Source organism: Adiantum capillus-veneris, chromosome 11 (genome assembly GCF_014529385.1).
Source record: "Adiantum capillus-veneris isolate H3 chromosome 11, ASM1452938v2, whole genome shotgun sequence".
Classification (NCBI taxonomy): domain Eukaryota; kingdom Viridiplantae; phylum Streptophyta; class Polypodiopsida; order Polypodiales; family Pteridaceae; genus Adiantum; species Adiantum capillus-veneris.
Window position 1 is genome coordinate 83,960,052 of NC_140941.1, and position 25,479 is coordinate 83,985,530.

The 25,479-nt window shown below is 43.6% G+C and overlaps 1 protein-coding gene across 2 annotated transcripts in view; it reads left to right on the forward strand.

The window, feature by feature from the left end:
- Positions 1-435: 435 nt before the first annotated feature.
- Positions 436-25,479, forward strand: part of LOC147447561 (RAD3-like DNA-binding helicase protein) — a 31,782-nt gene continuing 6,738 nt past the window's right edge. The window contains exons 1-4 of one of the 2 annotated variants that reach the window (XM_086523292.1): positions 436-929; positions 1,114-1,352; positions 1,434-1,749; positions 2,469-2,557. In XM_086523292.1, the coding sequence (XP_086379418.1) occupies positions 797-929; positions 1,114-1,352; positions 1,434-1,749; positions 2,469-2,557 (777 nt within the window). In that variant the 5' untranslated portion in view covers positions 436-796. Of the gene's footprint in view, positions 930-1,113; positions 1,353-1,423; positions 1,750-2,468; positions 2,558-25,479 lie in introns of those variants that run through there. The other variant, XM_086523293.1, reaches the window with a different exon arrangement.

Genomic DNA, 25,479 nt, shown 5'->3' on the forward strand with positions numbered 1-25,479 from the left:
TCAAAGCTAACATGCAAAATAGGTGCTCATCAAGTAAAAAAATCCAAAGAATCTTTTCATTAAACCAAACTTTGCCTATGGACTTTAAGACGTCCAAAAACACGTCCCAAAACACTAACTTTATAAAGAAATAGAAAAGATGCATTATGGTGTTAGTCTATTACAAAGCTTAAGGCTATGTTTGTGGTGCCAATGATGGTTATTCTTTTGAATTTAAGTGCAAATACAAGATAGATTCCTCCCAAAGATAGTCCAAGCTATCGGATCTACGACACTGAAGTGGAGCACATTTTTTGCGTAACTCAGATGCTGTTCGATTTGTCCATGTTTACTTTTTTGATTCATGTTTATTTTTGCCTTTGTCCGAATCCACTTTATGAGGGTGGCTTAGCCTTGGAGACAAGCAGTCCCACAAGGGCGCGTCGTTAAGGCGCTCAGCTGCCAACGAAAAGGTCTCGTGTTCAAGACTCAAGGCATCAACTCCATCACAGCGCTGCATTCAATTTGCGTGTCAGACAGTTGGCTTACGCATCTGGGCAGCGAGTGCGTACGCGGTAGGCTCCTCTACGTGTTAAGCCCAGGAGAGGGTAGTGGCAGAGGGTTGTCTATTGTGGCGAGGTTGCAGGCCCTGTACAAGGTAGTCCCTCGCTCTTCGTCTACAATGCCCTCCCCGTGCCAAGGAGAGCTGGTGGCCAAGCCCTTGAGCATGCCGGCCTTGAAATGAACTTTCCCTTCCTTTTGTACTCGCATGTAGTTCGTCACGCTTCAAAATCTCCCGCGCGTCTTATGTTCGGTCATGGCTTCAGCAGCTCGCGAGCATGAGTTCCCAGCGTTCCCCTTCGAGCCCTACCCTGTACAGCTTCAGCTCATGCGAGCTGTCTATAGTGCTCTGGAGAAGGGGGGAGTGGCCATCGTTGAGAGTCCCACAGGTATCTTTCTTACGCTGGTTATGCCCACAGATCTCTCTCTCTCTCTCTCTCTCTCACACACACACACACACACACACACACACACACACACACACATTGGTGCCCGACGCCAAGTGCTCTATCCAGACAACAAACTCCTATGTATTTGGCAGTAATTGAACCTTGAATAAATCAACTTATGCAGGAACGGGCAAAACCCTTAGCCTCATTTGCAGTGTTTTGCAATGGCTGCAAGATCAGCAACAATCTGCAGAGGATCAATGCCGTCGGCAAGGAGTCTCTTCTGTTGGGCTGTCTAATGATGAACCGGATTGGATGCGTGATTTTGCTCCCGTAACAGATCGGAAGATTCCAATCAAACATGAGGCAAAAGGCAGCACAGCACGTTTGTTCAAAGATGGGAAAAAATTCTTATTTGCACAGGTGTGTGGACTTAAAGAATTTGCGAGCATTTTGGTCATTGTAGTGCACGAGCATTTTGCTTATTTTTGTAGACATGCATAGGATCTCAAAGTGCAAAAGAAGCAAAGGCTGGTTTCCTCTATGTCTGCAAATAACGAGGACGACTTTCTTCTAGAAGATTACGAGAGCGATGATGGGTCCAATGCTGATGGAAAGAAGCAAAAGGACCTGGCTAATGAGAGCACCGATGATGGGTCTGATGAAGAGGCAGAGTCAGAGAAGCCTTTGAAGGTTTTCTTCTGTAGCAGAACTCATTCTCAGCTCTCACAGTTTGTCAGAGAGTTGCAGCGCACATCTTTCTCCACTGCTTTGAAAACTGTACCGATTGGTGCAAGAAAATCTCTTTGCATTAACCCAGGTTTGTTCTCTTGCTCACAGATCTTTTTAGTGTCACACTTTTTTAGTTTTGCAAGTTGTGGCATACAATTGTCTGACTTCTTACTATACACCTTAACATAGTTGCTTGACTTCACCTCCTTAAGGCAGGCAGTCCTCAAGCTTTATGTGTCCCATTAACATTGCTAGTGATTGCAATTCAGGGTGTTAGCTGCAAATTGCAATGACGTTTCTTTTTGAAGAAGACAGACTATAATTAGATGTCTTGTATCAGGAATCTGAAAAGGGAAAGATGAGGCTGAGGTAACAGTTTCTCTAGAATAATTGGCTTAAGGACAGACATAACGAAGCCCTACTTGGCTGCAGGATATCCTTGGAGATTATGGTGCTGCAGAGAGATTGATGCTTGATATAGATATAGAGCACTAGATTCATGATTTTACCTTAGCAGACCTTATCGTATGCTCGAGAGTGATCCTGGACAGGAGAAATTGTTCATGCACTATATACCAAGATTTTAGACTATTTGGATGATGCATGGAGATTGTCTTGCAATGCCAGTTCTCGGATAAATAACTCTTGATTTTAAAAGTGCAATGTGCTATTTTTATGGGTTTCAGTGCACCGGTTGACAAGACATAGGAGTTCTCACCAAGTTTTGTTGTGGGTGGATTTGGGAGAGCAGGGGGTTTTAGGTTTGAACATGAACATTACATTTCTGTTTTTCATGATCAAGTGCAGAAGTATCAAAGCTAAAACATTCATTCCGAATAAATGAACGGTGCTTGGAGCTACAAAGAGCAAGAGACTCAAGACTTTCTGGAGAAAAGGTAACTTCTACCTTAAATGCTTGGACAGTGGTGATCTACAGCCTTTAGCTATGCTTTTCTTGGCACTTGATATAAGAGTTCTAGTTTGGAATTTCTGCTTTTGATGAAGCTTAGACTAGAAAGACACAGCCTCTTTACTTATTTCTCAACCTTTTAAAGCATCAATGTACTACACTGCAGTAACAGTAAAGGAAATTTATTAGCCTAACATACGTTTCTGTGCTTGTTGGTCATTATTTGCTTTACTCTTGCCTAGGCTGCTTTCTTGATGATGCAACTATAAAAGTCTCTTGAGCATTTTCTATCCTTTTATTGATTTTTAATCGCCTAGTGAAACTACATCTCCCCTATCAAGAGGGTACACTGGGGATAAAAAGTGGGGAAGACTCCGAAAATGAGTGAAACATGTATAATGGTGGCCAGATCACAAAATAGGAGGGGGGAAGAGCCACACAGTTTGCTTGTGATGCGGGTAACAAGGTCCTGGATGAATGCTTGGTGTCGTCTCTCAATGGTGTTGGAACTGCCTGTAATGCTATCATACTGTCCCCTTAGTGTGTGAATTGGATCCAACGAGAAGGCTTGTACCGTCAGTGTAAGAGGCTCCGGTCGTCCCTCCAAAGTTGTGAAGCACAAGGCCCGCAATTTGAACCACATGCTCATTGCTAAGGCTGCTGACCAACGCCCACCTAAGGTCTCTCTCCTTAGTTCACAGTACACCTGCCTCTAGCATTATACTTAGGCTGCCTTGTTCCACCTCCTAGCCAAGGGCAAGCCCTAAACAAGCTGACCATGCTGCTTTTCCCTACATGAAGTCATATGAGAAGGATAGAGACTAACGCACAAAGAATTCTGAGCAGATGTCTCCTATGCGTCTGGGCACTCCCATAAGCATTGTTGCTGAGTCTCCATTGGATGTCCACACCCAAGACATACCAGAGGGTGTCCATCGCAAACTAGGCAGCCTGCATTGCTTGCCCCCTAGTGCAACTAGCCATCGAAAAACAAAAATCCTCCAAGACTGGTGGCTTGGCTAAAAATCCTTAGTTCCATCCTGGCTAAAGCCAAAGTCCAACAAATTTTTGGGCTGGGTTACACAGTTGCAGAGAGCAACTCCCTTGTAGTACTCTATGAAATTATGAATTATTAGTACCGAAAGGGACACCTGATATGAGGACCGGTGCGCCTTGGTAGAGAACTATGCTCTTCCGTGTCACGACTCAAGTTGTTTTAAAGTTTAAGTGTTAATAGTTTTGAAGTTCCAGCGTATGTTTACTGTTGATTCATTGTCTCGTTATAGTGGCTTTCCGGCTACAAATGAAGGCAAGTGACTAAGCTTTCAAAGAGGAAAAACTTGCACTAATGAAAGATAACCAAGGAGCTACCAATATTGAAGAGTCAATGCCTGCTCATGCGAAGGAAGAGTTATCAATTGATGAGTCTTCATTCTTCATTAGATGAAGCGTCCAAAATGCCTCAATGATGGAGGACACAGTGGAAGAAATGAGAACAATCAACCCGCATGCAAAGGAGTTAGTTGAAGAAGTAGATGTGGAACATGTTTAGCAAGCCGATAGTAAAGGTGTTATTGAAGACAAGGACTCTTATGGACATTGAGGAAATTATCCTCATATATGAAGGATGATGATGGTGAAGACACAAGGGGGTGGCCACCTTGCATAGCATATGAAAGGACTAAGGTCAACCTGCATGCAAAGGAGTTAGTTGAAGAATTAGATGTGAATCATGTTTAGCAAGCCGATAGTAAAGGTGTTATTGAAGACAAGGACTCTCTTATGGACACTGAGGGAGTTATCCTTATATATGAAGGATGATGGCGAAGACATAAGGGGGTGGTCATCTTGCCACATAAGCATTTAAAGACACATTGAAGCTAATTGATGCTAGTTAGGATGGAAGCCTATGTTAAAGAAGGATGAAAACTTGCATAAAGCAAAAGCAAGCAATTTGATCGTTATCAACATGTTGCTACGGCTAGGTATGCTCAAAGTTATTGATAGATCATAGATTGTTAATTAGGTTAGCTTGGAAATCAGCTATTCTCATGCTACAAAGGCTTTGGGACGTGGATTTTTGCTTTAAACCTTTCAAGGACATATCTCATCTTTAGCTTCAACTAAAAGTTTTGATGATAGAAATCAACAACCTTTTGATTGCTTCTAGACTACTCGCGGTGAATGAGCCTTGACATGCAAAGTTGCTTTATTGAAGTACTAGAGTGGAATGTACACTATCGCTCATCTGATGTAGCAAGGTTGTATTTGACAACTTCCCAAGGTCCCTGACTTATTCCGGTTACTTTCATTTTCTTTGCATTGGCTTCATGGGGTGTAGCTCTCAAATCTCCTTCGATCCTTTGCTTCTATTGTCACGTGACACATCCAACCCTATGTGTCCGTGGACAAGCTACAGCATGATCAGGGTTCAGTCAGTCCAGTCAAGTTTAGATTAGCAGTGATCTTGCACTTTTGTGAGTCTATTCGTAGACCGTGCATGCCCAGTCACTTAGTATAGATGCATATCCTCTGGTTGCATACATCATGATCATCAGTATTCCCCATCACAATCCATTAGAATCAGTTAGGGGAATTTTCCGGTGCATTTAGCCTATTTTCCCTATTTTTGGTATTTTCACTTATTATTTTTAAGTGACTTTCCAACAAAAGTAGGTAGGGCAATTTTGCTAAGTTAATATATAAGCAAACCCAAGTTAGCACTCTTTGGCAGAAGAGGCAGCAGGAGCTTCTCACTCAACAGGCAACTTCTAAGCAGTACCTCCCCCAGCACCCTTAGCGTTTTGGATCCCCAACCTCGCCGGGCATTCCCAGATCCTTGGCGTTCCACCTTGCATGATCGCTAGCCTCTCCCAGTCCCTAGCGTTTGTGGATGCCATTCATCGCCAGCAAAGTCAAGCATTAGCGTTTTTTAACCTCAGCCAAGCAGTAGCGTTTTTTAGCCCAAAAACGCCATCACACCTGCAATCTCAGCGTTTTTGGATCAGCAATTTCAGCATTGAGAAACGCAGGTTTTTCAGCAGATGAATCGCAGCAGAACAGCCCCATATTGGTTGCAGAAGTTCCCCCATCCTTAGCCATGAAAACGCAGCCAAAACAGTCATTTTCAGCCACCGAAACAGTCCCGAATTTCAGCAGATAGAAGACCACAGATTTCAGCCATCAAGTCGTCGTCGTCATCACCATCGTCGTCATCGGCATAGTCCAAGTTGCATCATCCATTGCATACGCATTGTACCCCTCGTGCAATCATTAAGTAGACCACTCTCGCCGACGAGAGTGGGGCCTTCGAAGGAGGGTTTTACGTCTCTGGTGTCGTATTCTCTTCTCTCTCTATCTCTCAGTCTCAATACACTTGCACGCACAGTGTCCATTCACCTTGTTCGTGATCATAGCATTTTCCACTAAGAACGGAAGGCTCTACCTTCCATAAGAACTAAAAGGAATCCTTGAGCACAGTTCGGAGCACTCATCTTGAGCAAAGCGCAAACATTCATTCCGTTGCACCTAACATCTACTTTGCGAGACTTTTTTTTTTGGTATATGTACCTTTCCTTTTAGTTATGTTGACATTTGGCAACATGATGTTGATCTTTCACCCATCGAAGAAATTGGACAGTTTCGACTTTACGATTTGGAGAATGAAGATCATGATTATTCTTATGGCGATCGACTTGTAGGATTGGCTATTGGATTGCAACAATGCCACTTGTACTATTTTGGCTTCCTCGACTACTGCTTTTGCATCGGTAGACTTTTACCTCTTATTGTTGGTGTATGTGTTTGTCACAAGTTGGTGACGTGGCAATGTCCAATTGGAAGGAATTGGTCGAGAGGACAAGAAATTGAACCTAGAAGATGGGTGGAGGGGCCTAAGGGGGGTTAGGGATTAAAAATTCTAACCCCTACCAACTTAAAGAACTTATAAGCAGTGGCCGTGGGGCTCCAAAAAAACCAAAAGCTTGAACTCTGGTTGGCAATTCCATAAATCACGTTGACATGATGACGTGGCAGGTTTTAAGGATTTCCTCCTTTTGTGTTGGCAAATTTTAACAGTTTTGCCGTGAGCTTTTGGAGAGTAGATGCTTTTAGGTGCAGGTGCTTTTAGAACTGATGTTTTTGGGCTCTGCTGTAACAAACTTGGACACCCCAAGTCAAGATTCTACTGCGATACAACAAAGATTCACTTCAAAACAGTTAACAAAATTGACACGGCCTGGCGTAGTTCCGTGCCCAAAGGTATTCGGTATTTCTTTTTATATTAATCTGTGCTCAAAGTACAAGAGAGCGGGTAGGTGTACTCTCAGACTCTGCGTCCAGATGCCTTGAGAAGTGAAGCCCTCCTGCTTATTTATAAGTACAAGGAATGCGCTAGAAGTAGAGCCTCAAAATCTCTATTAATAAAAGCCTTTCAATCTTCTAAAGCAATTGGCCCAAAAGCTGCCATGCAAAACAGCCAGCGTAATTTCAGGAAATTCGTACGTTGTCACGTCATCTGAGCGTTTTCTGTCGCAAATCCCGGAATTATGTACGGTTGGCCACGTCAGCCTGTCAGCGCATTATGCGGGGATTCCGTACTGCTGCCACGTGTCAGCCTTTTCGGCGCATTTCAACGTGCCGAGGTTTGCCATGTCACCAATTTGTGACATACCCCCCTCTTGAAAGAATTGTAATTGCCCTTGATTACGCCTGCAAAACAGACAGAGGCCATAAATTGTCTTAGCAGACATTGATTGTTATTACCGACGCACTAGGCACAACACATCTAGCACATGTACCAATCATCAGTCTGGCATGTGCACATCTAACCCTATGTGCATGTGGACAAGCTACTTTAGGTCTAGGGTTCAGGTCAGCTTAGGAAGTGTTCTGGCACCTTTGTCAGCTTGTGTGCAAGCCGTGCATGTCCAAGCACTTAGAGTAGTTGCATATCCTCTGGTTGCACACAACATGATCATCAGCATGACATTCAGTACTCATCATGAGCATTTTATAGTGCACAGAACCCATTTTTGTCACAAGACGGGCACCATGTGCCAATAGAAAAGAACAGATTGAACAGACCTTTAGCACTTCAATAACAACTAAACTAAAAGAGAGAGAGACCACGCGGCACGGAGTGGCAGAATTCCACCCCAGAGAGTGTTGGCCCCAAACCTTGGCGCCCCTTTCGGTATTTCTTTATATTGCATCAACAAAGTACAAGCCGGTACTCCAAACAATGCACCTTCTCCAGGAAGCATGCTAGAGAATGAGCCCTAACCTCATATTTAAAGGCCCTTGGCCTAAAAAGCAATTAGAGTGAAAAGCCTTCAAACTTAAAAGCATCTGGTCCAAAAGCAAAGCCAAAAAGCTGTCAGCATAAATCACGGAATCCGTACAGCCTGCCATGTCATCAGCCATCACAATTTTCAAAATTTGCATGTTGCCTTAGGGTTAGGGTTAGGGTTTCCAAAATTAGGGTTTGCAAGTTTTAGGGTTAGGAATTCTAGAATTAGGGTTTCAACAGTTAGAGTTTTTGGCAGAAATTAGGGTTTAGGCCCCTCGGCCACATCTGTAAGTTGGCTCCATTCTTTAGGCTTTGACACCGTTAGCAGTTTGTTACATCTCCCCTTCTTGAAAGAGAGTAATCGTCCACGATTACAGCATATCTGCAAAACAATTCAAATTAGCTCAAAAATTTTCGAGGGTCATTTCGATGGACATTGTGAGGGACAATCAATTTACTCTTTTTATTAAGGAGTTAGCTTCTCCTTTCGGCTGTTTTGATCAAGGAGTTAGCTTCTCCTTTCGACTGTTTTGATCAAGGAGTTAGCTTCTTCTTTTTGCTCTTTTGATCAAGGAGTGTTAGCTTCTCCTTTCGTCCAGATCGGAACTCTTGATATTCCGGCGTAGTAAAATTAGCCATCACACCTAGACCGTACTGATCTTCCACAGGTGTCTTGATGCACTAAAATTACATACCCAGGCAATCTCATCCAATTAGGAATATTTAGTAGTTGGCACATCACAATGCAACACAAATGCTTACATATGCATGTTACAAGACATAGAAACATAAAGCCGCCAATGAACACTCCTCCCGTATAACCTAACAAGGTCCGGGCCGGGAGATATTCAACGACTCTCTCATCACTCCTCCCGCATAACCTAAAAAGGTATGGGCCGGGAGATATAGAGGCCTTTTACAACCAAACGCCCCCTAGACAACAGCCTGCGTCCTTTGGAGGTGTTGAGAGTAACCACTGCTCAGACTTCTTAATACTCCTCTCGCATAACCATCCAGGTCCAAGCCGGGAGTCACAACAACAATTATTTTACAAGCATACAACCAAACGCTCTCCAGGCATCGACCTGCGTCGTTCGGAGGTTTTCAAACATACAACGAGACGCTCCCAGGCATCGGCCTGCGTCGTTCCGAGGTTCAAACCAAAACAGAATTTCTCACTTCTCCACCCGGGAGTAAAATCACCAATCATTGAAACCAGTATCAAACCAGAGTCAAACAATTCAAATCGGCACCAAAACAGGTTCAAAACAGATACCATCCATTTCAAACCAATTCCAAACAGGATCACCAAACAAGTTCAAACAGAACTCAGACTTAAAAAGCAATCTCGACATCAATCAAGCTCAAAAAGTCAATTGACTTTCCATCTTGAAACCTGCACCAAAAATTAGGGTTAGGTTCCTTCCATGAGGTCGTAGCCAAGCACAGCATGGTCCATCAGCTCTTGGATAGACAGTGTTTCTTTGGCGGCGATGGTAGTCCCAAGAGATAGCAATCACACCGAACTTCCAAGGTTATCAACTCGAGAAGAGACATCTACTGAGAGATGTTGAGAAATTTCAAGATATAATCTGCTAGGGTTCCATGGCAAGCATTTCAGGATACCCCACTCTACCAGAAGTTGCACTGCGAAGGAAGATGTCAGAAACCATATAACTTTGGGCAAAAGTTTTCTTGAAAGCTTGCCAAGTCCTTGGAGTATGTTGCTTGGTAGCTGTAGACATCAACATCTGCATGACACTGCTTCTAAGAAAAACAATGGCTTGAAACAAATCTGGATCCTTGTAAGACATGAGCGGTGAAGACGGGAGCGCGTCCGATGCGCGATGAAGTAAGGGTGGGAGTGGTTAATAGTTCGAGGTCGGAGACCAAAGATCCCTCAAATAAAATTCCAATAGCTCTGTCTACTCTTTTGTAGGACCGGTATGCTTTCAGAAAAGCACATGCCTGATGCTCTGATACCACTGTCACAAGACGAGCACCACGTGCCAATAGAAAAGAACAGACTGAACAGACCTTTAGCACTTCAATAACAACTGAACTGTCAGAGAGAGAGAGACGACACACGGCACGGAGTGGCGGAATTCCACCCCAGAGAGTATTGGCCCCAAACCTTGGCGTCCCTTTCGGTATTTCTTTATATTGCATCAACAAAGTACAAGCCGGTACTCCAGACTCTGCACCTTCTCCAGGAAGCAATGAGCATGCGAGAGAATGAGCCCTAACCTCATATTTAAAGGCCCTTGGCCTAAAAAGCAATTACAGTGAAAAGCCTTCAAACTTAAAAGCATCTGGTCCAAAAGCAAAGCCAAAAAGCTGCTAGCGTAGCGTAAATCACGGAAATCCGTACAGCTTGCCACGTCATCAGTCAACGCAATTTTCAGAAATCTGCATGCTACCCTTAGGGTTAGGATTTCTAGAATTAGGGTTTGCAAGTTTTAGGGTTAGGGTTTCTAGAATTAGGGTTTCAGTAGTTAGGGTTTTTGACAGAAATTAGGGTTTATGCCACATCTGTAAGTTGGCTCCATTCTTTAGGCTTTGACACCGTTATTAGTTTGTTACAATTTTCCCTATTTTATCCATTTTTCACTTATTATTAATAAGTGACTTTGTTGGGAAATTGGGTAGGGCAACTTTGCTAAGTTAATATATAAGAAAAGTAGCGCTAGCACTCTCGGGCAGAAGAGGCAGTAGAGACCCAATGTCTTCTTAGCAAGACCGGCAAGATTACCTAGCGGTTTTCAGCCATCAAGAACCCTAGCGTTTTCAACAGTAGCAGATTAGCCTTGGCGTTTTGTATTTTGTAGATCAGCCTTGGCGTTTTGCAGTTGCAAATCAGCCCCGGCATTAGCAGATCACAGAATCAGGCCTAGTGTTTTTGCAATTGCAGATCAACATCAGCGTTTTGCAAATTCCCGGCGACAGAACTAGCCATAGCATCAGCGTTTTCAGTTTTCAGCACTTAGACTTTGCAGCAGCAGTCCCAAACCTCGCAGATCTCACCTTCCCGCAGCAGATCCTCGTCGCACGGTCAGATCAGCCAGCGTTTTCAGTTTCAGCCCACTGTCCGCAGAGTTCAGCATCTGCTTTTTAGCACATCGTCGTCGTGTCGTCGCCATTGTCGTCTCCGTCGACAGTGTTAGAATTCAGCAGTTAGCAAATTTGCAGATTTCAGCCCCTTAGCGTTTTCAGATTTCAGCCCGTCTCGTCGTCGTCCTCATTGTCGTTGACATCATCGGCAAGTCCATTGCATCTAGACCATTGTACCAGATTTGTGCAATCAATAACATAGACCTCTCTCGCCATAGAGAGGGGGCCCCTTGGAGGAGGGTTTGACAACCTTTTGATGTCAGACCAAAATATCACCTTTGACTTAATCAAGGGATTTTAAGGAGATGGTTAGCAAACATAGTAGCTCTTGTGCAAAACTCTAGGTATTCTTGTCCCTCTCAGTCTCAACACCTTCAGTCACTGTGTCATTCACTTTGTTTGTGATTATTGCACTCTCTCACTAAAGGAACAGAAGGCTCTCCCTTCCGTAAGTAAAAGGAACCCTTGAGCACAGTTCGGAGTACTCTTCTTGAGCAAAGTTCAACATTCACTTCCGCTGCACCTTACATTGGTATCAGAGCTTTGACAGTGTTCTGTATCACTCAAGAAAAGAACCATAAGAACTTTTTTTTGCTTGTTGCAGTTGCACGTAACTCAAGTCCACTTGGGCGTGTCGATTCCTAATCGTGTTTTTGAAGAGTGACATGAAACCCAAGAAAGAAGGGCTTGTTCGGCCTCCCCTGGTTTCTCTCTTTACTCATTGAGAGCAGACCGTGCACTTGGTGGCCGGCCAATCAACATTAGGTGGGAAAAAGTAACCTTGGTGTGAGCGCAAGGCCGCAAGGGGTGCGCCTGCAGGGAAGAGTAGAGCTCGGGTAAGAGAAGATCCTTCTCTAACACTAATTGCAAGCTTAAAAAAGAACCTCAAGAACCCCAAGAACCTCAAGATCCTCAAGAATTCAAGAACCACAAGAACCCAAGTTCCTCGTGAACTTAAGTACCAAGAACTCAGTGCATGGTCATCACCCTAAGCGGAATGGATACTTTGCGTGAAGGTGATGAGCATGGAGGTGGTGAAGAATTTTCCCCACGAGGAGGTTTTTCCGACTCTCCCCCTTCCCCATCTACGCCATTGTTTGCACCAAATCCTATGGAGGCTTTGGTCAAGTCCATGATGGACATGATGCTACGACAAGAAGCGCAACATGCCGCCTTGGATCGCGAGCGCTAAGAAAGAACGGCAGCCTTGGAGCGTGAGCAAGCGTGCTTGGCGGTCGAAGAAAGAACGGTGGCCTTGGAGCGTAAGCGTGAGTAAGCGGGCTTGGCGGCCAAGGAAAGAAAGGCAGAATTGGATCGCGAGCGCGAAGACAAACGAGCGATCTTGGAGTTAGAGCGTGAGGCATAGAGAGACCAACGCATGCAAGAGTCGGTCCTGCAGGTACTTACCTCGAAACCCGAGCCGATCAAAGATGTTGGTAGTTCATTAAGTAGCTCAAGCAAAGATTCTGACTCCAACAACCTCGTCATTGAGAAGTTGACGTTCAGTAAGTATGACAGTAAGATAGATGCTACTATTATTCACTCTTGGTTGCATCAATTTAATGCTTACTTTGCGACAACTAAGAAGACAGGAAATAGCAAGGTTTCGACGGCAGCCATGTACCTGACCGGTGATGCCATTAATTGGTACCACGCATGGCAAGAGGCACAGTTGACCGCGCACCTAGAGGAAGGGAAGAAGGCGTGTCCCTTTCCTTCAATTGGGCCAACTTCCAAGACAAGCTCAAGGCGCGATTCATGCCACCACAGTATCTTGTGCGGTTGAAAGAAGATTGGCGCAATCTCAAGCAAACTTGTATGCTAGTCATGTCTTTTTCTAACCGTGTTTTAGAGCTTGGCACCCAATTACGCAAATAGGATGATGAGCGCAAAGAGGCATTCCTTTATGGATTGGACGAGTATATCAAGTATGATGTCAAAGTACTCGATTCAATAGACCTCAACAAGGCGGTAGTGATTGCTCTCGCAGAGGAGATGAAGCACAATAAGGGAAAGCCCAAGGAGAACAAGTCTTCTCAAAGTACCTCTCAGACTCCTCAGAACCCTCGAAATGGTAAGAATGGTAAGAACGGTAACTCTTCTAGCCAATCTTCCAATAGTCTCTCGGAAAAGAACACTGAAAATGAATATAAGGTTAAAGCTAATAGACTAAGCTCACCCCATATGAAAAAGCCGCACAAGGAATTTTAGGAGGATACATCACGTCAGAAGAACAAGTCATTTATTCTAAGGAAGGTCGATTTAGCATTGTCATGTCAAGGGTCATGTAAAGAAAACATGTCCTAAGATTGAATCTAAGGAATCTAAAGAACCCACAGAACCCACATCCTTTGTTAATGCCTATCATTGATGAGTCTCTCATGAAGTGCTATGGTCATGTGAATGGTCAACACATGGTGGTCTTGTTTGATTCTGGTAGTATGGATGATGTGATTGGTGACTCTCTTGTCGAAAGAGCCCGCTTGGAGGTTCGCAAGACATCTCCTTTTGAGGTGTCGGGCTTCGCTCCCAATATGGACTCTCTCGTTACAAGAGAGTGCCTTGATGTGTTATTCACGGTTCAACTAGTGTCTTTCTGCAAAAAATTTGTAGTGTCTCCTCTTTCAGGATGTGATATGCTTCTTGGCTTCCGTGAGCTTAACCTCTCATTGATTGGGCAGACAATACTTTCACTTTCAATGCCAAAAGTGACTCATTGTCATTCTTGGGGAGGAAGTTGTTCATTCTTCATCTCTCATTTCTAATGTTGTAACTACGTCAGACTTTGTAAATAATTAATTTATTTACGAGAAAAGAATTATCTAATTAGTTGTGTGCACATCAGAATAGATCTAGCAGTTTTGGGGCCTCAAGTGCGCCTAAATTTGGGCCAGAGCACCTCAGGGAGACCCTAGCAGAAAATACCGTGAAGCCTTAGTGATTAGGAAATCAGGTCTTTAATGAAGGAGTAGATAGTAGCCTTACATTTCAGGCTCAGAAAATTACACGCGCAAGTGCAATCTGTGTGTGCAGTTGTGAGTTAATTTGCACATTTCATCAATAGCTTAGGGACTTCTAAATGTGAAAGTTGAACGGTTTTAAAGTTATTAGACTTGGCACACTTACCAATGCAAAACTAGCTCTCTCACTCTCACTCTCACCCTCTCTCTCTTCATAGCGCCCCCTCTTCCTGTTGGCTTGATAAGAGCACCCCCTTCCCCATTTCTCAGTGTTGGCAGTGCTCCTACACCCCTATTGTGAGTATGCTCTACGCATTGGAGCCCTCCATGGAAGCTTGAGAGCAGCCCCTTGCGACATATGTGGTGGCCTCGTGCTCCCATTGTCTAGAACAAGGGTTCTCATAGCCATAGCCAGCTTTTGGTGAAGTTTCATCTCGAGAAGTTGCAGCAGGCACTCTCTTCGTAGAGTTTGGTGGTTGTAAATTCTCCGTTTTCAGCCCTTAATCATCTCTTTTAGGGTGAATTTTCAGCAAAATACACATAGAATCTAGTTCTTCTCTATCTACACTATGCGTACACAAAGTTTGGTGCGATTCCATCATGAAAAAGATCTCTATTTCGGCATTGGAAGGTGCTCAGGTAACATTTTCAGGTTAGTTGCAGAAAATTACAGCAAGCATGTGCGTGCATTTTGCGTGTTTCTTCCTTGTTTTTGTTGCAGGAATGATTATGCATAAAGGGACACAGTTAGCGGAAGGTAAACTCTCATTTTCGAGAGCTTCCGTTAAAATCTCATAGCAGAGGGAAAATCCTCTCAGTATTCTGAGAGTAGTTTCCGAACTCTCTCAGTCAGAAGCAGAAAAGAAAGAATAGAGGACGGGCTATTGCCCCGTTCTTGTGCTTGTAAAGATTCTTCCTTAGTAATAAAGATAATCTCTTTATGGGGGGGACCAACCCGTCTTCTGGTCCCCAATGAAGTGTCAAGCTTTCTCTCTCCCTCTCTAATTCTCTTGAGTATTTGAAGTACAATTAAAAGTCAGTTTACGCTTCCGTATTTTTGTGACAGTGGTATCAGAGCAAGGTCATCTCTCTCTTTCTTAAGGAATTGACGACTCTTGGCAGACTGCAGAAATGGAAGGACGCGAGATAGAGTTCTCTCTCCTTCAACAACAGGTGATAGAGTTGCAAAAAGCTCTCTCCTATCCGGAAGTCTAGAAGATTCTCCATACCCTTGAGAAAGGGAAGGAGAAAGTGTTGATGGGGTCGGGAGAAATCCCTCAGAACCCAAAGATGCAAGAACCAAAGAAAGATCCTTTAGTTGGAACCTCTCGCATGCACGAGAGGCAGAGGAGACCTCCAAAACGTCATGTGCGGTTTAATCCAAAGGTTCAAGAGCAGGATCCTTCTGATTCTCCTCAGTTTTCTTTCATGAAGGATCTGGATGACATAGTCACTCCAGAAGACATGTTTCTTGACGATCCGTCGCAGCAAGAAGTGCATTCAAGGGAAAGGACTCCTGTCCACAAGGAGTTTAAGCATAGAAAAAAGGAGCATCATAAGAGGAAGCACCACAAGCAGAAAACATTCAAGTCAGGTGACAAAGATGTAAAATTCGACACCTACAATGGACGGCGTGATAATGACAAAGCTTTGGCTTTCATCTGCCAATTTGAAGTTGCATTTGCAAAAGGGAACTTTAAAGAAAGATCCAAGCTTCGTCGTGTCAGTATGTACCTGAAAGGCACCGCCAGCAGTTGATGGTTAACCCTCATCTTAGAAAAACGCAAACCCCAAGATCGGACTCCTTTGGAGGAGTTCTACGCCCAGTTCCTTCCTCTAGACTATGAGGAAGAAGTGAAGAAAGAATGGGATCGACTCTCACAGTCAGAGAACGAAACTGTTCTACGCTATGTGGATAGGTTTGGGGACGTTCTCTTGAAAGTCACCCCATTCAAGAAGATTGAAGATTCGAAGAAGATGCGCAAGTTTGAAGCAAGATTGCATGAAGCCTTGCAAAAGGCTATGAAGCTGTATCCTCGAGGTAACTTGCAGATACTTATGGAATCGGCTTGCATAGTTGATGGAATACATGACAAGGGTACTCCCAAGAAGATGGAGCAAAGCACCTATCATGCCAAGCAGAAGGCTCTCCATGAACAATCTACCTCTACTTCTTCTTCTCAAAAGAAGAAAAGAACCGCCTCCGATGCAAAATCAAAGCCAAATCAGCCCAAGAAAGGGAAATATCTCTCTCCTGCCGAATTGAGAACCTACATCAGCGAAGGAAGATGCTTCAAGTGTGGACAAATTGGACATATGAAGGGTGATTGCCCTACCAAAACTCCGCAACCACCTTCTTCCAATGCAGCCCCCGATGTACAAGGGAATACAACCAAGGATGGAAAAGAAAGAGCTCTTCTCAAAGCATGGGGTAGCATCAACAACCAACAGGCTCTCATTCTGTTTGATCCTGGCAGTACAAACAATTTTATCTCTACAAAGTGAGCGGATGACCTGAATTTACAGCCCAACGGTTTCAAGCACAATCTGCTTTCAAAGGCTAGAACTCTAGTTCTACTCCAATCATAGGGAAGCTGAATTTGAAGGACGAGAACTACAAAGATCAAGAGTTTTTCTTACTAGCTTCACTTGGAGTCTTTCTTACTAGCTTCACTTGAAGGGTGTGATGTCATTTTGGGAATGCCTTGGCACTACAAGATGCATCCCATTCTTGACTATGTTCAGAAAACTTTATCCTTTGATCATAAAGAAAGGAATATCTTGTACTTGCGTGTCACGTGACACATCTAACCCCATGTGTCCGTGGACAAGCTACATCATGACCAGGGTTCAGTCAGTCAAGTCAGTCTAGAATAGGAAGTGATCTGGCACTTCTGTGAGTCTATTCGTAGACCGTGCATACCCAATCACTTAGTGTATATGCATATCCTCTAGTTGCACACAGCATGATCATCAGTATTCCCATCAGAATCCATCAGATTCCATCAAGGGAATTTTCCAGTGCATTTAGTCTATTTTACCTTATTTTGACATTTTTCACTTATTATTTTTTAGTGACTTTTGTTAAAAAGTAGGTAGGGCAAATTGAGTAAGTTTGTATATAAGCAAACCTAGACTAGCACTAATTGGCAGAAGAGGCAACAGGAGCCAAGCTCAGCAGGCAACTTCTCAACAAGAACTTGGTGGATTTCCTCCAAGCAAAGACCATTAGCTACCTAGCGTTTCTGGGGTGCATCAGCCTTGGCGGTCTTCATCAGGATACCATCGCCACAGGACCTTCCCAAGCCTAGCGTTTTGCATCAGCATCATCACCACAGAAGACCATAGACCTAGCGTTTTTGACCCCAAGCAGCATCGCCAGGCAGCCCCAACAGCTAGCGTTTTTGCAACAGTTGCATCGACACGCAGATATGCAGCCCTAGCGTTTTGGAGATCTTGGAGTTTGCAGATTTTCAGCAGTAGAAAGAGTAGCAGATTCAGCCCGGAAAGACCATCAGATTCAGCCCCAAGAAACCTCAGTTTTCAGCCCTAAGACCCGCAGAATTTCAGCGACAAAGACCCACAGAAACAACCCCCAAAATCAGTGTTTTTGGACTAACCGCAGATTTCAGCCCATAGCGTTTTTGGACAGCAGATAAAAGATTGCAAATTTCAGCCCTTAGTGTCGGTGTCATCATCCTTGTCGTCGTCGTCAACATAGCCTAGACTTGCATCAGTTTCATGCATACAATTTGTACCAGTTTGTGCAATCATAAGTAGACCACTCTCGCCGACGAGAGTAGGGCCGACGAGAGTGGGGCCTTCGGAGAAGGTTTTTACGTCGTCTTTGGTGTCGTATCTCTCTTCTCTCTCTATCTCTCAGTCTCATTCACTTGCACGCACAGTGTCCATTCACTTTGTTTGTGATCATAGCATTCTCTCATTAAGAACGGAAGGCTCTACCTTCCATAAGAACAAAAAACCCTTGAGCACAGTACGGAGCACTCATCTTGAGCAAAGCGCAAACATTCATTCCGCTGCACCTAACATTGCGGATGCAGGTGATTGGCGTATCCCCATCGCCAATCACATTGCAATCAAGAAAGTAATGAAAAAGTGTGTTTCAACGTACTTGATTTTTGTAAGAGAGAGAGACGTGTTTGCTTCACAACTTTCGTCCTCTTTAGAGCAAAATAGAATTAAGTTATTAGAAAGTTTTGAAGATTGTTTGGTAGATGAACTTCCAAATGAACTCTCACCTTCTCGACTTGAGGATTATACAATTGATTTGATCCCAGGAAGTTCTTCTCCAAATCAGTCCCCTTATCGAGTTAATCTAATGCAGCAAGAGGAAATCCTCAAGCAGGTTAACGAACTTTTGGAGAAGGGCTTAATAAGGCCTAGTACTTCTCCATATTGTTCGTCTCTCTTGCTAGTACCAAAAAAGGATGACACATTCCGTATGTGCATAGTCCATATTGTTTGCCTGTCTTGCTAGTACAGAAAAAGGATGGCACCAAGGTAGGATCCGTACGTACGTACGGATCTGTACGGTACGACACGCCCATACCGTACGGTATCGTACTGTGCGGATTCATACTGTACCTTTTTTTTGTTTTTTGTTTTTTTGTGGGTGTTTTTTGGGCCGTAGTGCTGTGGGTAATATGTGGAAATAAACCCTATTGTGGCAGGAATTTTTGGTTTGCCCTTCTTTAGCCTTATCCCAACACCTAGTTTTGTAGACATTTCGACACAACTTGCATTTATAGAGCACACACGAACGTCATTGCGGTGGTGAATATAGGAGGGCAAGCACGATCAGGAACTCGTATGAAAGCTTTGCCTTGGTTTATAGAATAGTGAACTAACATCCTTGGAGTGATACTTATGAATTTTTTATCAAGTATAGACCATATTGTAGGTTTTTGGAATTAAAAAAAAAAACCTACAAATTTTACGTACCTAACAACTCTATCCATTCGGTACTACGTAGAGGTCGTACCGAATACGTACCGTACCTTAAGTACCTTACCACCTTGGATTGCACATTCCGTATGTGCATAGACTACAGATCTTAAATAAGATCACAATCAAGAATCGATTCCGAATCCCTCGGATTGATGACATTATTGATAGGTTACAAGGAGCAAGTGTCTTTAGTCGAATAGACTTGAAGAGCGGGTATCACCAAATCCGCATAGCTCCTTAGGATGTGCATAAGACTTCATTTAGAACAACCTTCGGATTGTATGAATTCTTAGTGATGCCTTTTGGACTCACGAATGCACCAGCCACATTCAAGAGAATGATGGATAGAATCTTTCACTCGTATAGAAAATTTACAAGAGTTTTCTTTGATGACGTCTTAATCTTCTCAGAGACGGAAGAAGAACACTACAAGCATCTCGCATTAGTGCTTGAAGAATTATGTGAACACAAATTATTTGTAAATGCTAAGAAAAGCGAGTTGTTGCTAAAAGAAATTCACTATTTGGGCCATATAGTATCTCACAACGAGGTGAGAATGGACCCTGATAAGATTCAAGTAGTTGTAGAATGGCCTACGCCAACTACAATACATGATGTACGAAGTTTTCGCGGCCTCTTTTCCTATTATCGGCGTTTCATTCGAGCCTTTGCCGCCATAGCGGGTCCTTTCCATGATCTGACAAAGAAGCGGATTCCATTTCATTGGGGGCCTAGACAAAAACAAGCTTCTAAAAAGCTTAAGTATCTACTCAGTCACGGACTTGTCCTTATCGTCTCTGATCTTCGCAAACCTTTTGAGGTGTCCTGCGATGCATCTGGAGATTGTGTAGAAGCAGTTTTGAACCAAGAGGGTCGCGCCATAGACTATGAAAGTCGGCGCCTTAAAGATGCAGAGTTGCATGCTTCCATTTATGAGAAAGAGCTAATGGTAGTAATTCATGCTCTTTCTCTTTGCACACAGAGAGAGAGAGAGAGAGAGAGAGAGAGAGAGAGAGAGAGAGAGAGAGAGAGAGAGAGAGAGAGAGAGAGAGAGAGAGAGAGAGAGAGAGAGAGAGAGAGAGAGAGAGAGAGAGAGAGAGAGCTAGCTAGTGAAACCGGCCCGTGGGCGGTAGGCTTTGGCTTTTACACGAAATTCTTTACTTCCAAGAGGGTCGCGTCATAGACTATGAAAGTCGGCGCCTTAAAGATGCAGAGTTGCATGCTTCCATTTATGAGAAAGAGCTAATGGCAGTAATTCATGCTCTTTCTCTTTGCAAAGGAAGAATTGGGAGAGAGAGAGAGAGAGAGAGAGAGAGAGAGAGAGAGAGAGAGAGAGAGAGAGAGAGAGAGAGAGAGAGAGAGAGAGAGAGAGCGAGCTAGTGAAACCAGCCCGTGGGCGGTAGGCTTTGGCTTTTACACGAAATTCTTTACTTTAGACACACACAAACAGATGTCAACAACCTGTAGGCCCCAAAATTGGTGCCCCTTTCGGTATTTCTTTATACTTTAAGAGGGTAATTACAAAGAAGAGTCCTGGGAATTCTTTGCCTGTATCTAGCTAGATACCACCTATTCTGGCAAAATTTCGGTAGCATAATAGCCCCAAAACTTGCCCGAAATCAATTCCCCTGTTGGAACTCACTTCCACTGACATAAACCCTTTGATTTCTGCCCAAAAACAGTAAATTTAGCACGTTGTATTCACTGGTTTTTGCCCTGTTTTTAACCCTAAACAGTCCCTGAATTGTCCTCTAACAACGGGGCACTGTTTCCAATGGTTCTGTCGTCCGTATGGCTGAAAAATAGTCAAAGTCTATCGCATAACCAGTTGAAAACGCACCTGTATGGTGAGGTTATCACCCTCACCGATGCCTGCTTTTGGAGTAGCAGTTAGCTACTCCTGTTCCTGCTCAGAGAGGCTCTTGCCTCAACGAAAATGCATGTAACCACACAACTGTAATGAGTCAAATGAAGAGCCCTCTTGTGGGGCATCACATTACTGCACGTAGGGAAGAGAGAGAGCAGTGTGGGGTGTGCAGGACATGACTTCTTGCACCACATTGTACATGAGAGGGAAAGCTTGCAGTCAATAGTTCTTAACGTGTGGCAAGCTGCAAATGAAGCTCTTCTCAGCTTAAAATTTAGCGCCCATTTTTTTGCAAGAGGAAAGTGCACCAAATTGTGCCACTTGGCACGCTTTCAAGCAATTCCCGGTTTCAGGGTTGTCGCTTAAAAATCTCCCGATTGGTTGCCTAGGTGACTTTGCAGTAGAGTTCTAAAATGTTCCCCTTGTCATTCCGGGGGTAATGACGTGAACATATTTCATGGCCCAAAATAGCAGTTCCCTAATTTTTAGGAGATGCTTTTGTTGGGCTTCCACTGGTCCTCTGACTATCTATCCCCATTGGGACCGCATCCAAAAATGCAATGTGGCTCAACTGTCGGGTACTTTCCTTTGGTGACCCCACCTTGGCTTTATGCCTTTATTGAGTTCATTTCCTAGTATCCACTAACTTGCTAAGTGCGACGGGGGGACCTACATGATCTTGAACTGAGCCTAGACATCCTCTTACTATACGAATTCCAATGCCGACCAACTTCCCGTCTGCGAGTGAAACTATTGTTCACATTGGCCATACAATGTTCGACCATTTGCAACTCCAAAAAGAGGGTCTCAAAAATAAAACAAAATTCATTGGAAAGAAACCAACAAGTAAGGTTAGCAGTTGCCACGTCCTCGTGACATAGTTAACAGTTGCCACCACGTCTGGTGACATACCCCCCTCTTGAAATCGCAAGCGTCCTCGATTGCATACCATAAATACACGCCATTGATGATCTTGTGTTGTTAGCACTCTTTTATCATCGCATGTATCCGTAAGAAAGATCGTAACACATAGATACAAATGACTTAATGAGACTTTCATACTTTTGTCATTTCCATCTATTACACTGAATTTATATGTACATTTGATGTGCTAGCTCTATCATTACCCCTCCTTTGCACGTTGGGTTGGGACATAAGTAGGATGTAACCCAAAGGCTTCAAGGTAAAGCTACAATACATTGGTGACTCTGACAACTCATGCTCTTCCATCCACTTTGCATCCATAGGCGGATAGCTCTTGAACTTCACCAAGTAGTGTCTTGCAACTTGTTCTTTAACTTTTCTGTCCTTATTTGCCAAAAACTTGCTCATGTACTAGGATCTCATCAAGTTCCTCAACTCTTGGCTGATCCCCATTTGGCATATCTTTTGGCATATCACCCACGAAGGGTCTTACAAGACTCACATGGAACGCATTATGAGTCTTCCACGCATTAGGCAATTTCAGCCTGTAAGCCACATCGCTGATCTTGTCAAGCACTTGAAAAGGCCCATAGTAACGCATGCTGAGCTTAGGAAACAGCCATTCCTTGCCCTTCATCTTCTTTAACCTTGCCTTTTCGAACCTTAATAGAACCCAATCACCAGGTGATAACAGTAATTCACGACAGTGACGATCAACAACCTTTTTCTGCTTTGCTTGAGTCTTCTCTAAGACAACTTTAATTTTCTTATACATTTCATCCATGTTCTCAACTTATCGATCCGTCTCAAAGATCTTGTCTTTTGTATGCAAAATGGGAGGAACTTTTTTGTTGGCTTCAACAATCTCAAAAGGTGTTTTGCCAGTCGACGAATGCACCGTATTATTGTACGCATACTCAAGCATAGGCAAATACTGTTCCCACTTGCCCCTTATTATCGATCTGCCTCAAAGATCTTGTCTTTTGTATGCAAAATGGGAGGAACTTTTTTGCTGGCTTCAACAATCTCAAAAGGTGCTTTGCCAGTCGACGAATGCACCGTATTATTGTACGCATACTCTAGCATAGGTAAATACTGTTCCCACTTGCCCTTATTATCTGACACATAGCATTTCAGCAGATCTAAGATAGTAGAATTAGCCTCTTCTTACTGTCCATCAGTTTCTGGATGAAACGAAGACGAGAACTTGAGCGTAGTGCCCATGTTCTCAAACAATCCTCTCCAGAACAAACTTGTCATGCGAGGATCACGATCACTGACAATCGATTGTAGCATACCATGATACTTAAACACATTGTACATGAACAAGCGTGCCATCATTTGATCAGATTTTATCTTCTTCTTGACAGGGATAAAATGGGCCTGCTTGCTGAACTTGCAGATAATGGTCCATATACCATCATTCCCTGTTGGCGTTCTTGGAAGATCAAAGATAAAGTCCATAGCAATGCTTTTCCATGGCTTACCTCGGAATCGGTAGTGGTTGTAACAACCTTGGTGCCTTTTGCCTGTCGAACTTGACCTTTTGGCAAATCATGCATGCTCGCACAAAGGCATCCACATCTCTCCTCAAGGTAGGCCCATTGAAGAATGTCTCTACTGCTTTGACTGTCGCATCAATACCACGATGCCCTGCATACGATGGGAGATGACTCTCTTCCATGACCTTATGTCGCAATGGCCTAGTGACACAAAGTCTACCATGCATCATCATAAAACCATCTCTGAGGAGGTAGTGCTCATGATGTTGCCCCTCTTGTAACTGTTCAAAGATCCTTGCAAAATCTTCATCAGTAGCATACTGGTCCTTCATGTCATCCAGCTTATGATGATAAGGAATTGACATAGTTGAAATTTGTGGCTTCCTTGGGCCACAACATTCTTCTTGCCTTCCACATGCGTAATCTAGAAGTGGAACATAGAAAGAATGTTTGCCCATCGCATATGCTTTTTGGATAGCTTTGACTGTGTCAAGAAGTATCGCAAGGTCTGATGGTCTGTTTGGACAACAAAATCAGTACCTAAGAGGTAGTGCTTCCAACTAGAAAGCGCATGAATCAGTACCAAGAGCTCTTTCTCATAGACTTGCATAGTCCTCTCTGGCCCTTGCAAAATTCGTCTTTCATAAGCTACTACCCGTCCATCTTGCATTAGCACTGCTTCAATGCTACTGCCACATGTGTCACACTGGACCACAAATGACTTCCTGAGATCTGACAAAACAATTATTGGATTTGAAGTCAACTATTTCTTTAAGAGACTAAAAGTTGGAATCTCTTTTCGGGTCCATGTGAAAGTGACCTCTTTCTTTTGCAAAGCGTGAAGAGGTGATGCTATCTCTGTAAAATTTCTGATAAACCTTCTGTAGTAGGAACACAATCCCAAGAAGCTTCTGACATCGTGCACAGTCTTCAAGTCTGGCCATGTCTTAACAGCTTCGACTTTTGCAGATCCATTCTGACACCATCCTTTGAGACTATGTGGCCAAGAAAGTGGATCTCTCCCAGGAAGAATTCACTTTTCTTAGGATTGACAAGTAGCTTGTGACTGCGCAGCTCTTCGAACATAGTGGTCAAGTGATGCCTATGCTCCTCTTCATTCTTCGAATAGACTATCATGTCATCGAAGAACGTCCCAACAAACTGTTGATGCGAGTGGAAAATCCGGTCCATCATTTTGTTGAAAGTGGCAGGAGTATTTGTTAGCCCAAACGGCATCACTAAGAACTGATAAAGACCAAATGTCGTTCTAAATGTAGTCTTGTGCACATCCTCTGGCCTTATACGAATCTGATGGTACACACTCTTAAGGTCTATCTTGCTGAAATTTGTAGCACCTTCTAAACGATCGAGAATATCATCAATCCTAGGGGAAACCTATTCTTGATGGTATTCTTATTCAACGCACGGTAATCAATACACATGCGCCATGAGCCATCCTTTCTCTGCACTAGGAGCAATGGGGAGTAAAGGGTGAAGAACTAGGCTGAATCAGCCCCTTCTCTAATAACTCCTCAACCTGGCCCATAATCTCTTTCTGTTGCACCGTGCTAACCCTGTAGGGAGGTCTATTTGGTGGGCTACACCTTGGCACCAAATCTATCCGATGATCCTCAGGTCTCTCTGGCGGCAATTGCGACGGTAATGAATCAGAAAAACAGCCACTAAACTCTTGCAAAAATGTTGACCTTTCTTTATCTGACACAGATAAATTTGAGTGACAACTATTTGAGACATCACATGCAAAAATCAAGTACACAAAAAGATGATTCTTTATTACAGAAGTGATAGCCGAAGCAGATACAATAGGGACAGACTCCCCTTTGAGCTTTACATCCAAAACATGAGTTTTGCCCCTATGCTGAAGGGTGATCGTCTTTCCGAAGGCATCCAGCACGCCATATACTCTGAACATCCACGAAATTCCAAGTAGCACATCGCACCCTTCCAATGGCATGATATAAAATTCTTCTGTATCTACATATGACTGAATATGCAGACGCAGCTTTCCAATAATGAGAGTGGCACACTCTGAGTGGCTAGGACATGCCAACCCCTGCCTCTGCTGTGTACCCCATCTCTTTAGCTCTGATGCCTAGCTTCATAGCTAACTTTGGTGAGATAAAGTTTGCTTTGGCACTTGGATCAAAGAAGATGAGTGCTGTCTGATCTGTAACTTTACCCCATGCTCTGCATAACTCGCTGGCATCTGTACTGGGCCTGTTACCACCATATCTGGCACCAAACTTGTCGTGGGTTTAGGCTTCT